This window comes from Ammodytes marinus, assembly GCF_949987685.1.
Source record: "Ammodytes marinus genome assembly, chromosome: 9".
Classification (NCBI taxonomy): domain Eukaryota; kingdom Metazoa; phylum Chordata; class Actinopteri; order Uranoscopiformes; family Ammodytidae; genus Ammodytes; species Ammodytes marinus.
This window is the reverse complement of record NC_137213.1, coordinates 4,947,723-4,961,998: the sequence shown is the minus strand read 5'-3', so window position 1 is coordinate 4,961,998 and position 14,276 is coordinate 4,947,723. Positions and strand designations below refer to the sequence as shown.

Below are 14,276 nucleotides of genomic sequence, written 5' to 3'. Positions count from 1 at the left end.
TTTCATGCAATATTAAAATGTTCTGAGATTTTGAATTTGGGGTTTTCATAAGCTTTTAGCTATAATAATCAAAATTATAACAAATAAAGGCTTGAGATATCTCACTTTGCATGTAATTAGTCTATATAATATATTATTTTCAGCTTTTAAGTTGAATTACTGAAATAAATGAACTTTTGCATGATATTCAAATGTTTCGAATTTCACCTGTATATTTATATTGCTGCTAGTAGAACACACTGCTTATTTAAGGCCCTAGTTAGTGTGCAGTGTAAGTCTGACTCGTTTGAAGTGAATCACTTCCTCCCTCCATTCACTTCAGTTTTATTTTTAGACACAGTGTTGTGAATACAATGTCTTGACAGTGAGACAGTAATTCAAAACTTCCTGCCTATAATTTCCCATACCACAGACACCCATCCTCAATCCAGGGATGTTTGTAAATCCATGCTAACATTATTTCAATGAATGGTAAATGGTAAATGGACTTGACTTATATAGCGCTTTTTAGCCGATTTTCTCAGCCCCAAAGCGCTTTACATATCTTACCACATTCACCCATTCATACACACACTCATACACCGATGGCAGCAGCTGCCATGCAAGGCGCTCTCTGAACCATCGGGAGCAATTTGGGGTTCAGTGTCTTGCTCAGGGACACTTCGACGTGTGGCGGGGAGACGGGGGATCGAACCTCCGACCCTGCACTCCAGAGGCGAGCTCCCTACCCACTTCGCAGTGGCCAATGAAGAAGAACTACTGATAGTGACTGCTCATCACATCTGAGTATTAAGTTGAATACGGCAACTAAGTATAAGTACACAATATCTAAAGCCAAGTCAACATAACGTTTTTCTCATTAAAGAAACATGTAGTAGTGAGAAGTTGTACTGTGGCAAGAATGATAGAGAAGATGCTGTATCCATTTGTGTCACTCAGTTGTTGATTCTACTGCTAAGAAAAAACCTGGACGTACAGCCTCTGGTATAAAATCCACGAGACATCACTAAAGGCTTACCTCATGTAGATACATCGACAGTGTTCTAATTACTCAGAATACCTCATGAGGCAATATAAGTTACATGCTATATCTTTAAATGCTGTCAGGTCGTTTTGGTGAAAATCTTTGACCATTCATACACGCCTTACTAGTGGACAAAAATCCTTCTGCTTCAGCATCATATGTTAAGTGCGCAGAAAACACATTTGTCAATTGAAAAACTATTTGACTGCTCCTCAGTTGTATTGAAGGATAAGTCAGAGCCATGCAGAAAGTATTTTCTTTAATTCATGTTGTATGCAGAAAGTTGAGCTCAGCAATTTAATGACAAACAATATGCCTACACTAAACACAGTTTGGATTGAGGGGCTGTGTAAACACTTCCGAACACATCCAACTCTCTCTGTGATTACACATTACAGGACATGCAAAGAATGACCCGGGCCGGATTCTAACCCGGGTCTGCTGCTACGAGGACTGAGCCTCTATTGGCGGGGCGCTCTAACCACTACACCACATTAACATTTACACTTTGCAACATATTAATGAAGATACAAAGTCTTTACTACTCAAAAACAATCCCTCTCAATGATCACTTCTGCCCCACTAGAATGGTGTGTTTGTCTGCACGGCAGGGCCGGTTCTAGGCAGTAATATTGGGGTGGGCACATAGAAATAGTAGGTGGCCCTTGCAAGATCTCCATGCCTGCTTTTTGGCACATTAACTGTAATGTAAGCTTTTAGACACATCGCTGTATGGGGGGGAGGGGGGGGGGGGTTTGCCATGATAGCACTATTACACGATTCCACTATTGCACTATTGCCTCCGATGTCCAGCTGGGTGAAAATAGTAGCCAGCCGAGGTCACGACCCTGCTAGGGAGGTCCGGGGGATTTTTTTTTTACCTTTTTACAGTCAAATGCATGAATCTGGTAGCCTGGCATTCCCAGACCTGCCACTAGGCGCTGGCAAATAAAATTTGCTGCGCGTGTTGGTCTGGACACGCTCCGTTGAAGCTTTATCAAGAAAACCAGAAATCTGGCTATGGTTTCAATTGGTTCTATCTAATATGGGCGCGTAACCGGATGACGACAGTGACGTGCATGCGACGTCGAAGCCGTGATAGTAAACATCAAAGATGGCTGCGGATATGTTGTGTGAGTTTGAGACTGCTTTGGCCTCGACCCTTAACGATTTGGAAGACGGCACTCAAATCTTTCATTAGCTGTAAGTGGAATGTTCTGTTTTGCCGACCGACAACGGCAAACGTTTAATTTAACAGTTTAACAGCTGTTCGCTAAACGAACAGCTGTGCATCGCACCTTGTGCATCGCTCTGATTGGTTGTAGTGCTATCAAACTGCGTGCAGTGGCATTTGAAATGCACGAGTAGGAGCCGCCCCTTGAGTTGGAAATTACTATTGATCGTGGCCAGACCCTCTATCGTTCAAGATATCAGGGTCTGGATTTCCAGGCTATGAATCTGGTGCACTTTGAGAGGAAAATTAAGAGGCTAAATCTGAGGAATTTTGTGTGAACAAATAATTTGGAGACACTGGGTCGGATGAATTAGAAGCTATTGAAGAAAGACACATAGATTTTCCATAAAAATATAAATTTGAAATAAAATATTATGCAGGGTCCTCTGGGATGGGCTTGGTGCTCTTTTTCTTTTACGGGACATATTTTTCTGTGTAATATAGTGAATGCATTTAAATGCAGTGAGAGGAACGAAGCAGAAGAACTCTGTTGTCCAGTTATCTTTTTTTCCACAGACGAGGCTGAAATAGGCTATAGACTATACACAGTGCATGGACAACTGAGGGCAGCCCTATTTTCAAATATTTTTAAATAAACTCAAAACACACTGTGCATGCCATGGACGTGAACGTGACGTGATCAGTTAACCTCAGATTACCTCCCAGATGAACTGATTCAATTATTAAGCTATTAACTATCTACCAAAACATTGTATTCCTTTTTTTGTATGAAAATTTACATTTACATAATATGATGTTGATATCAAACATACAAAATTAAAAAAATAAAATAAAATTCGGGGGGCCCCCCCTGGCAGTCGGGACCCTAAGCCACCGCTTATTTCGCTTATGCCTCGGGCCGGCTCTGCTGACCAGTGACCACTATAAGCGGGTGGGTAACTTGGAGGCAGGCTGTCCTGCCCACCCAATAATACAATTAGAAGCAATGCATGGTAATGGTATATTCTTTAGTATTAATTAATTGTCTGAATTTTATTTGACATTTTCTTGGACAGCGAACGAACAGGTCCGTCCGATTGTGGGTCTGGACTTCCACCTAAAAAAATCAAAAAAATCTTCAATTTTGATTGGGTGGGCACAGCCCACATTTGCCCCTGGCTACCGCCGACCCTGCTGCACGGTCGTCCTCCCCCTCTGGCTGTATTTCACATGGTGACATTTGTTGGTTTTGTTTTGTAAACAGAAGATTCTCCCATAGCTCCTCCCTGGTAGGCTACTTTGCACTGTAAAATTTACCAAAGCAACTAAACTCATAACCAGACAAGAACGTTTGTATTGCACCAATCTGGATTATGTCCAATGACTTTAAACAACTAATATTTTCACAATATGCAACTACGGATTGAGAATAGGAAAAGATCAGAATCCAATGGTATTTATTTGATATTAAAAATTCACTAGTAGTGGAACTAGACCTGGGGCTTCATTCATAAAGGCTGCTACACACAGAAACCTTGCGTCAACCCGGGTGAAATGTGCGTAAGCACTTTTTCCCACGCTAACTTTCGACCATGCGTAGTGCGGGGAATCTGTGAATCTTGATGGTCACACCACAAAATAAAGCTCAGTCATCAGAAAAACACATAGCTACTATGAAACACTTGGCACCCAATCTGTGGCATGCAGTTATGATGTAGGTTGAATTACTTATCAAGTAGGTCGATAAAGGTTTTGGTTTGAATTCTGAATTGGATCTTACAGTGCTGCTCTATAATAATATCCTATACATCAGGAGGTGTTTCTGGCCACGGAGAGCAAATATATTGTAGACGGTGCGTAAAAAATTGTTTTGTACAAAGTTATGGCCAACAATTATGAATTAAATCTGTATATGTTGTTAGATAAAATCATGTTATGAATTAAGCAAATGCTTGCATGCATCTCTTTTCAATAACATTTCACCCTGGAAGTTTACACTACCCTGGCGTTTTGGAAATGTGTGAATCTCACGGGACAGAAACAATGCTCTGGTATAGACCATAATGCATTATTTCACTTTGAACAATATATTTTATATAGGCCTCCATACAGGCTTACATGTAGGCTAATATGTGCTATTTTATACAGTACAACTATGGGTGAAACTGCTTTACAAAGACTATAATGACTTTGCCAAATTATGCCAATCATGATATTGTAATCAGCACTAGGGTTTACCAGATGTCCCGCTTTGTGTGGGACAGCAGTGGCGAACTTAGCCATTTTGGGGCTCCAGGCGAACAGTCATTTGGGGGCCCTTGCATCTAATGTACCTTATATCGCGCACACTGAGATACTCCATACAAGAGATGAACAAAAGTCACTAGCTTTTTTTCATTTTGGATGGGACTACTCAGGTACGTGTCAGAGGCTTTCTTAGCTTGGATTGGTCTAAGAGGATCCCACATCACAGGGTCAAACTCGAGCCATTAACTGAACCTGACCCATGACATGTCCATTGCCTAGTCCTAGTTCATTAAGTGTGTCAGAGGGGCCACGCAGAGGAAGCTTTCTCTCTGACAGGAAGTTGATGATTGCCACTAACCTGGATAAAATTCTAGAGACCAATATGACTTTGCTTTCAATTAAATGTGTTGTTTTATTTTTTAAATACACAGTGAATTACAAAATAGCCTGTGTCCACAGAGTCTAGGCCTATTTGAAATAAAATCTTCAAATATAAAAAAAAAAAAATAGGTTATAACCCTGCCTTCTTTAAGCATGGATAGTAGTGACTAAGTGTGCAGGGGAGAGAGAAATATACACAGATAGAGGGAGGAAGAGATAGCTTTATTTTGCTTTTTTACTTAAATTGATCATTGATGGCTTTAGACTGACTCCTGCTGTCGCAAGCCTATCAGCTGTTGTTCTGAACAGCTGTTACACACGGAGGTGAAAACAAAATTGAAACTTAACTATCGCTAAAGTGGAGCAGCCAAATATAGCCTAAACTAATAGGCCTAAATATTGTTACAAAAATACAGGCAATGTGTTGTGTGATTTTTGTCAGTAGCCTACAGTAGACCTAGAGGCTGGCCCCGATCGCCACTAACTGTTCTGTAATACACGATCGCCGATCACGTGAACACACAGGCGTCTTTTTTTTAGCATATATGCATCCAATCCGCGGTTCACGTGGGTCCCAAACCGTGAGGGTTGGTCCGAATGGACCACGGATCAACCGTGATCCGTTGCACCATTACTTATCTCCATCAGTTTGTTGACACACATTCACGTCATTAGCATAGCTGCTGGCTGAGCCAGAGCCACCTGTTGGATTGACAGTAGGAGCTGGAACGTTACCGGTTAATGATGTAGACAGCTGTTCTTCCGTCTAAGGTCCCGCTGCCACCGCGCTGGGTGCTGTAAAAAAGTTTAATAGCTTCGGCAGCTTTGATATTAAAGGCCTACTTCACCGGTTTGAATATGAAGGTGTATTGAATTCTGAGATCCTATGTAGTATAAATGTGCGAAAAAAATTGAAATCGGTTCATCCTAGCCTGAGAAAAGGCAGAAAGAGTGTTTTTTTAACCCTATATTTCTCTTTCTCGTGACATCACAGAAAGAGAAATATAGGGTTAAAAAAAAACTTACTTTGTAAATATTACTGTGATGTCTTTTACTGTGACATCACAGTAATATTTACAAAGTACAATTTTTTTTAACCCTATATTTCTCTTTCTGTGATGTCACGAGAAAGAGAAATATAGGGTTAAAAAAAACACTCTTTCTGCCTTTTGAAATTAGACATCCCGATGATACTATTGTGAAGAGATTTTTTATAAAAAACAATAGATATGGGGCAAAATATAAAGAGGGCATTTTGGGGGCCCCAAAGGGGCTTATGGGGCCCCGGGGCTCCAGGCAATTGCCTGGTTTGCCTCAATGGACGGCCCGCCCCTGTGGGACAGTCACGCATTCCCATTACTTTTCACACGTCCCGCAAATAGAGACGTTGTCCCACATTGTTATTGACAGACAGACTCCATCTTTGAAATGCGTGTTTTATGATCTTGCAATTATCAAATAGCTGTGTTCCGACATCAACTGCCGCCCGTGACACAGACGTGGCCGTTAGCAGTTCAAAACATGGCATGGGATAGTGGTAGTGCAGAGCGGGTGGGATGCACGGGGCAAGTCATTCTGCGCATGATATAGCATGAAAGCCCAATGCTTACTACTGTATGTTATCACACGTGAGAAAACTTGGGAAAGTTGCATTTAAATAAGATATATTTGTTACGTTTTCATTTGCATGCTGTTATGTGCGGCTGAATCAACCAAATGGCAAAGCATAGTAATGTTAAATGCAAAAGGGAAGAATAGAAATGTTTATTTTTTTAAAGTTCTTTAGACTACCTGGATGCATTGGTATCCCACATTGTCCCACACAAACTTCATTGTCCCACATCTGGTGAATTGGGATCTGGTCACTCATCAGCGCGTGTGTGTGTGCCTGTTACGGCGGCTCTCTTCCCAGTCAATTTCTTTGCGGCTGGTCACCTTTTTTCCTCATGTCAAGTGCTGTGCTTATTATAAGCGTCAACAGATGCAGGAAAAAAATGTAACATTCACCATGTATAGTAGATTGTTGGATGAAACTGGGAGAAGTGGGATGACACGGGGCGGAGATCGTGTCCCCCACAATGTACTGTTGGTGGGTATTTATAAAGGGAAGACTGCGTACAAGTGTGTCGCATGGTTTTATGTTATAGGATGGATTCTACACTCAGTTTTATAAATGAGGCCCGCGGACATTTTCTATTCCAAACAATCCAGTAATAATTTTATTTTTCGTTGAAAGACATCACTTGTTATATTTGCTGCACATCATCAGTAATCAGGGGTGGACTGGGACAAAAATTCAGCCCTGGCATTTTTGGCCATGGCAGCCCACCATGATTATTTATACGATATGTGGAGGCAGGGGCGTTGCTCCAAATTCTGGGCCCCTATACAGGAAGTCCTGATGGGCCCTCTGAGAGGCAGTCTTACAATACAAACATGTAAAAGCTATGTTTGTCTATAGTCCAAAACGTATGAGTGACTGGTCACTCTCTGAGCCAGATAACAACACAATGTTTCTATTGATGAATGACCAAATCATTACGCGTAACACAACCCCTGGTCTAATGACTCTTAATAATCATGCACACACACAGTGTTTCTCACAGGAATTTGGGAGACTGTGTCGTGGACCCTGGACCTTCTAGGGGGGTCCGGGGGAATGCTCCCCCGGAAGATTTTTTTTCAAATGTTAAAGTAAAATTCATCAATCTGGTGCACTTTGAAGAGAAAACTAAGGATAAATCAACTGTTTCCTATGTAAGCTATTTAGTAGGCTATTATTTGCTGGAATAATGTATAGACACAGATGACCAAAAAGCAGAAAGAAGAAATGTACATGTTTAAAAAATCCAGTCAGCTTCGGGAATTTTTTTCCTTTGTTTGTATTTTTTAATGGCCCAATATAGGCCCCTGATCTTCGTAGCCCCGAACAATGTTATTTAAAAAATAACATAAATGTACTGACGAATGAAAGGCCCATGAAATCTTTTTTTTCCCTAAATAACGTTTTTCTGGGCCTTCAAAGATCAGGGGCCTATATTGAGCCAGTAAAAAAAAAATATATATATTTTTTTTTGGGTGCAGCCCCCCTCTGCCTTGGGCCCCCCAAGCCTGTCCGCAGTCCGACGGCCCTGAACGTAACTGACCATCGTCAGATGCTCATAATTACGGAGTAGAAGTTGAATGCATGATAATACAATTTAATGCAGCTTCTGAATGGGCGGCCCTCTGCTGTGTGTGTGATTGGGCCAGGCCCAGCCTAGAACCAATCATAATGAGTAATGGCCTGGGACAAAGTTTTATTTAACTTTCAGGTGAAGTTGACAGCCTGCACGCACAATTATATGTCCATGGCACTCCCGAGAGGGAAGGGCCCTCGGCCCGGCCAAGTCACACAGCCGAGGGTCCATAAAAAAAAAAAAAAAAAAAAAAAAAAAAGATTTTTAATTTTTTTTTTTTTTTTAATAAATGGACCCGGCCCGGCCCAAAATGCCTGCCGGCCCACCGGGACGATGCCCGGTATGCCAGATGGCCAGTCCACCCCTGTCAGTAATAATACTGATTTACCTGGAAAGATGTGTATGTGACATGATTTATTTTGATGGAGCTCCTATAGGACAGTTGGAACTCTACTGATCCGTGTGTGTGTGGGGGGAGGGGGGAGGGGGTACTGTAGCTTGTTAGCAGCCCTTCTGCCAGTGGAGCTGTCATTTTATATTAAGCAAGGCCAAGTAGTGAAGAGGAAACACACACACACACACATATACCTATTCCACAACTCTACCACAAATGCAAGAGTGCAAGTACACATACACACATACCATGCATGCTGCACACACAATGAACACTGTTGCCCTGCATGGTTATTCATTTGTAATAAAATTGCCTTGTGAGCAGTCTGATGCCTGGAGCCTTTTCCCATAAGACGTGATGTCACTGTTATATAAGGTCAATAGAAGGGACTTCTTACTGTACTCTACCTGCTCTAATAAGAGAAGGCAGAATGGAATCGTTTGCCTGGTACACTGAGTAGAAATGAGTAAGACAGGTCTTGAACTGGGAAAGACGTCCACACTTCCAAATCTACAAATCTGGATATAACTGCTTCGATCAGCTGGCTCCAGGCCCCCAAATCAAACACTCAGTTTTTCAAATTTGTCCAGTGATTTAGTGTTGCCAAAGTATTCTTTTATTTATTTTTACCTTTGCAATAATCATGACAATCCTTCTTTGAACATAGTCATTTTGTTGAACAAAAGGGGGTAACACTTTATAATAATGTTCATTTATTAGTGATTCATGTGATTCACAATTTATATATACGTCATTAGATAATGAACAGTAGTATATATTTGTAGATGATTAATACGTGTTATGTTAACATATTACAAATGTGTTGTTAGTCATCTATAAAGCTTTTAGTAAATCATGAAATACTCCTCAACACATCATCAGCAAATTATTAATAAGTAATTTACAACCTTTCTGCATCCCCCTAATCTAAAGTGTAAACCATTCATCAGGTACCTACTAGGTGTCCTCGACTAAAAATGTACATAGTTGAATGTGATAGTCGAATATTGCCTAGAGTTAACTAATCGTCTAATAATGATATTTTTTTCCTGCTTATTGATCCATATTCTCATCTGCTACATTGGCACATCTGTTTCCTAAACCACATACAGGGGCTTGAAGATCCAACTATAGTTTGTCTTCTTGAGTTGGCATACTAACTTATGTCTACCTTAGTCATTGACTCACACTAAGGAGATTGATTAGGAGCTTGAGTTGGTTTCATGTTTTTATTACCAGTATAATAGGCTGATATTAAACCACAATAGGTGATGTATCGTGATTAATTAGGAGAATCCAAGCAATTCCATGTACATTCAGACATTCAGCACCACCATAAAGCCTGAATACAATGATCTTTGTTTCACATTTCGCAACTTTTCGACTGTGAGATTGGCAGTCCAATCACGCTCCTTAGATCAAAGTGTGAATAGTTGCCTATTTGGGGTCAACCCTAATGTGTAGCATAGGATGTCCACTGTTCCTCACCTGTTAAGATGGAAATATAATACTATAAATTAAACCCCTACTGATCATGTGCAAAGCTTTGTCAAGACCATTAAGTTGCAAAACAATCCAAAGTTAAAGTGATGAACCATTTCAATAGCTGGGTTTGTGATCTAATCTTTAACAGTGTCAGAATATGACTAAAGAATGTCTAAATGTGACAGCAGGAGGAGATCATATGTCAGTAGTGTCGGGGGGACAGACCAGCAAGGTGCCGGTTGTCTGTTTACTTGAGAGTTCATGTGATCTTTAGGGTGATGACCAGAGGACATATGGAACAATAGTCAAAATGGAAGCCAATGTCACAAATGAGAATATGGATAAATAAACAGGAATTAAATTGCATGACTCAACGGTTAGTTCACTACATGGTATTAATATCAGCCTATTGAATACAAACTTGAATCCAACTCAATCAATCTCCTTAGTGTGAGTCAATGACTAAGGTAGCCTAGATAGAAGTTATGACGCCAACTCAAGAAGACAAACTATAGTTGGGTCTTTCAGCACCTTTGTGTGGCTCAGGAAAAAAATGTGCCAATGTGGATCAATAAGCAGGAAAAAATAGCATGATTAGACGATTAGTATGCTTTAATGAATCATGGGAGTGATGTCGTGATACATTTTCATTGATAAGGACAGCACACATGTCTGTAAATGTGCTAACTGTATTAACTATTTGTCTTTTTACTCCTCTCCTTCTCTGTTTTCCAGAGTCTGCAGGTCTCCTCTCAGGGACAGTCTTCTGCAGCCCGTCTCTGGTCGCGGGCACTGCCTGGCATCTCATCCATCTCATTCCTCTCTCCATCCACTCATCCTGCCCCCTGTCATGAAAGGCCTCTCCAGTAGTCGGAGTCACCATCACCTGGTCTCTTACGAACCATCATATGATCCACTGGGTCACCATGTTGACCGCAAGCCATATTTAATTAGTCACAATGACATGCCTGTGCCCATTCCAATGCCACATCCGGCTGAGCTGCCCTACTACAATGCTCAGCGTATCCCGTACCCCTCTGACAGCAACAGCATCGTCCCATACGGAACCTTCCCAAGGAGGTGCAACTCCACCTCCTCATCCCACCATCCTGAGGTAAAGGATGAGTGTATGGTCATGGTACCATATGTAGTAGGAGGAGGAGGAGGAGGTGGTGGGGGAGGCTATGGAGGTAAAATGCCCACCCGGGTACAGGCAAACTTTGCGGACTCGTTTGAGCGTCAGTCATCATTTTCCAGAGACGGCTACCACACACTGCAGTACAAACGAGGAGTGCTGGCCCACAGTGGGGCCATGGGGGCCACCAACAACAACAACAACGACAGCCCGGGGAGAATTCGCCACTTGGTCCACTCAGTCCAGAAACTCTTCACCAAGTCCCATTCATTGGAGGGGGCACACCACACTGGAGCCTCCAAAGGGCACAATAATGGGAGCGTTAACGGTGGAGGTGGTGGTGGTGGTGGTGGAGGAAATTGTGGTGGTGGTGTTTCAAGGGCCAGCCCAGAAGGTGAAGCTACACCGGTGGGAGCGCGCCAACGTAAGCGCAGCAAGAGCCGCGAGCGTTGTCGATCGGCAGAGCCCAAGCATAGAATCCACCAGCAGCACCATCACCAGCTCCATGGCTCAGCGTCCGCTCCTGGCTCGGGGTACTGGAGCTCTGATGACAACCTGGAGCGGGAGCTGTGCCTGTACCGCCCTCACCACCATCAGCCTCCACCCTCTCCCTCGCCCTCCATGTCCCCCTCGCCCATCGCCATGACCATGGGCCGCTACCCTAGCAACAACCCAGACAAGTTCCCCCAGACCCCGCTCCCTGGTCTGTCCTCCTCACAGTCCCAGCAGTACTTCATGATGGACCCCTACGGCACACTCACCGAGCACACACACACACACGCACACCACGGCCACACGTACCATCATCCCGCACTCAAAGCCTCCCGGAGCAACAACGATGTGAAGTACACGGCGTCTTCTTCATCGGCGTGCGTGCCAGTTAGCGCTAGCAGCAATAACAGCGGTGGTGGTGGTATCGGTGGAGGGAATGGCCCCATGCTGTCGCTGGGTCTTTTGGACGGCCCCCTGGTGAAGAAAGGGGCGTGGTCATCCAGCCTAACGGTGAGCAGGGCCCAAGAGGTCTACACCAACAACAGCAGCCACAACCAGCTACGAGCCAGTGCAGGATCCGCTAACCTAAACCTAGATAGAGCTCTAGTCAAAGCTAAGGGCAGTCAGCTGCAGGAGCGCTCTTGCCATTTCTTGCAGGTAAATAATCCCCTCCCCCCCCGACCCCCACCCCAAAACTCCCAGTCAATTCACACCCCTCCCCCTTCTGTTGAATCCCCTTTCTCCACAACTTAATTTTCCTCACCATTATTTCCTCTAAGTCAGTGGTGTCCAGTCCTGTGAGACTTGAGGTTTTCAGTCCTACCAAATACTACACCATCTGTCAATAGTGAAAGCCAATCAGTTGAATCCATGACTGAAATCAAACATTTGATAGTTTTAGAGAATAAAGCCACAGTTATTAGTTTTGAGTCACAAAGGTCATTGCATACTACTAGATCAGCAGGAATGGCCTGTCAGAGCTTCAGGTTATCACAATGCAAAAATCAATACATGCCAATGAACGTCAGCTCCTTTGAAAGTTCCTAGAATAACTTGTACGGTGAAAATCATTTCATTTCATTGCCACAGTCCTTGTAATCCCAATGGTTACATTTGCAACAACTTGTAAGTGTTACAAACTGTACTACTTTGCATTCCCACTGAATGAATAATTCAGTTAACATAGTTGCATACTTTTCTACTCCTTGGGTCTTGGGATAGTAGATAGATAAGCCAGAGATGCGGCTACCTGAATAGGGTTAACCATGAACATAATATGATGATACACCTATGGTAGTTTGCAGTGACATATGATGGCAGAACAACTGGGAGGTCCTTAGGCAATCTCCTGCAGCTCATGCAGAGGTCCATCATGAAGGTCAGCTAGCAGCATGAGGCTCAGTGGTCCATTTGAGTTCTCAGGACGCATAAAAACAAATAGCTGCTTAATAGAAGATAAACTGGAATAAATGTAAGAATAATGAATTTAGACCACCTCTATCTTGGACTCATAAGTTGTAATCAAATTCAATGAGTTGAAGGTTCTGCAGGTTCATGACAACATTTTCTGAACTGAAAGGGAAAATGGTCCTTGGCTGTTGTTGGTAGGGTTCCTTAATTAAATGCAGTTCATTCCACGTAAGACCAGTTTTTTTTAATGATCTCAACGTGAATGAAACTAGTTTACTTTATGTCCTTCAACATTTTAATAATTTAACAATAATACATTTTGTTCAAAATATAATCAAAGGAATTGTGTAGTATATACTAACTGGACACTGTTAATTCAACAATCCACCATTTATTTTATGTAATTAGCTAAACCTAGCTTAGCCTACTATGTTAATGTTAAGATAAAGTTTGAAACATGGTATGAAATTCCATCCAGTCAGAGATTCGAGTGATTTGTACACTGATTCTTACAATGCATTCTGGGAAATGTCTAGGGCTCTGAGCATGGATACATGTTTGTAAAAACTTAACAGCATTGCCCTTAGTATAACAATTGTAAATGTGTCTTAGTTTAAAAGAGGTTTGCAGGGTCAGGCCTTCAATCATTTCATGCTTTTCTATGTCAGCAATTTTAGTAATTGCAACTTGTCATGACTGTCCTGCCGTTGATAAGTGGATCTGCAACAGTCAAAATCCAGGGTCTTTTCAAACAAAAGCCCTGCATTCCTTTGGTGTTTGGTTGGATGAAAACAGCAGATTTACATGGATTTGAACTATATAGTGTATATCACTGAGTGAGGCTGCGGACACACTAGAGGTAGCTCACTAGATGGATGCTTTAGGCATGATTTAATCTTCAGATATCACAAACCTTTGAGTTATTCTTACGATATATTGTATATCCATATCCTTGTAGTAGTCCGGGGTCACAGACCATTATGGGCTCCTTGGATCTTGGAAGATTTAATTTAATTGTATTCAAATGTTTGGAATGTTCTTGTGCAGATAGTACGTTTGTCAATTGCGTCAGGGATGCAACTAACAATTATTTTCAACACTGATGAATCGTTTTGTTTATACAAAGTCAGAACACGTTGAAAATTAACCCATTGGAATTTCGTGAAGCTTAAGGTGATGTACTGTAGCTAGTTAGCTAACTCACTTTTTCCTTTAGACCTAAATTCTTTTGGAATTTTATTTAATAATGTGGAGATAGGTGCTAGGGATAAACTGTATCTTGGTATATATCATTTAACATAGTGACAGCGATATACTGGATATTCTCATGGTCAGTGATTTGGATAGTCAAATCA

The 14,276-nt window shown here is 42.0% G+C and overlaps 1 protein-coding gene across 1 annotated transcript in view; it reads left to right on the top strand.

Annotated features, from left to right (window-relative positions):
• LOC307254949 (disks large-associated protein 1-like) overlaps positions 1 to 14,276 on the top strand; it is a gene marked incomplete at its 3' end in the record, with an annotated part of 121,185 nt that overhangs the window by 50,021 nt on the left and 56,888 nt on the right. Inside the window, exon 2 of the mRNA XM_080033522.1 lies at positions 10,622 to 12,168. Within this exon, the coding sequence (XP_079889648.1) occupies positions 10,735 to 12,168 (1,434 nt within the window). The 5' untranslated portion in view covers positions 10,622 to 10,734. The remainder of the gene's footprint in view (positions 1 to 10,621; positions 12,169 to 14,276) is intronic.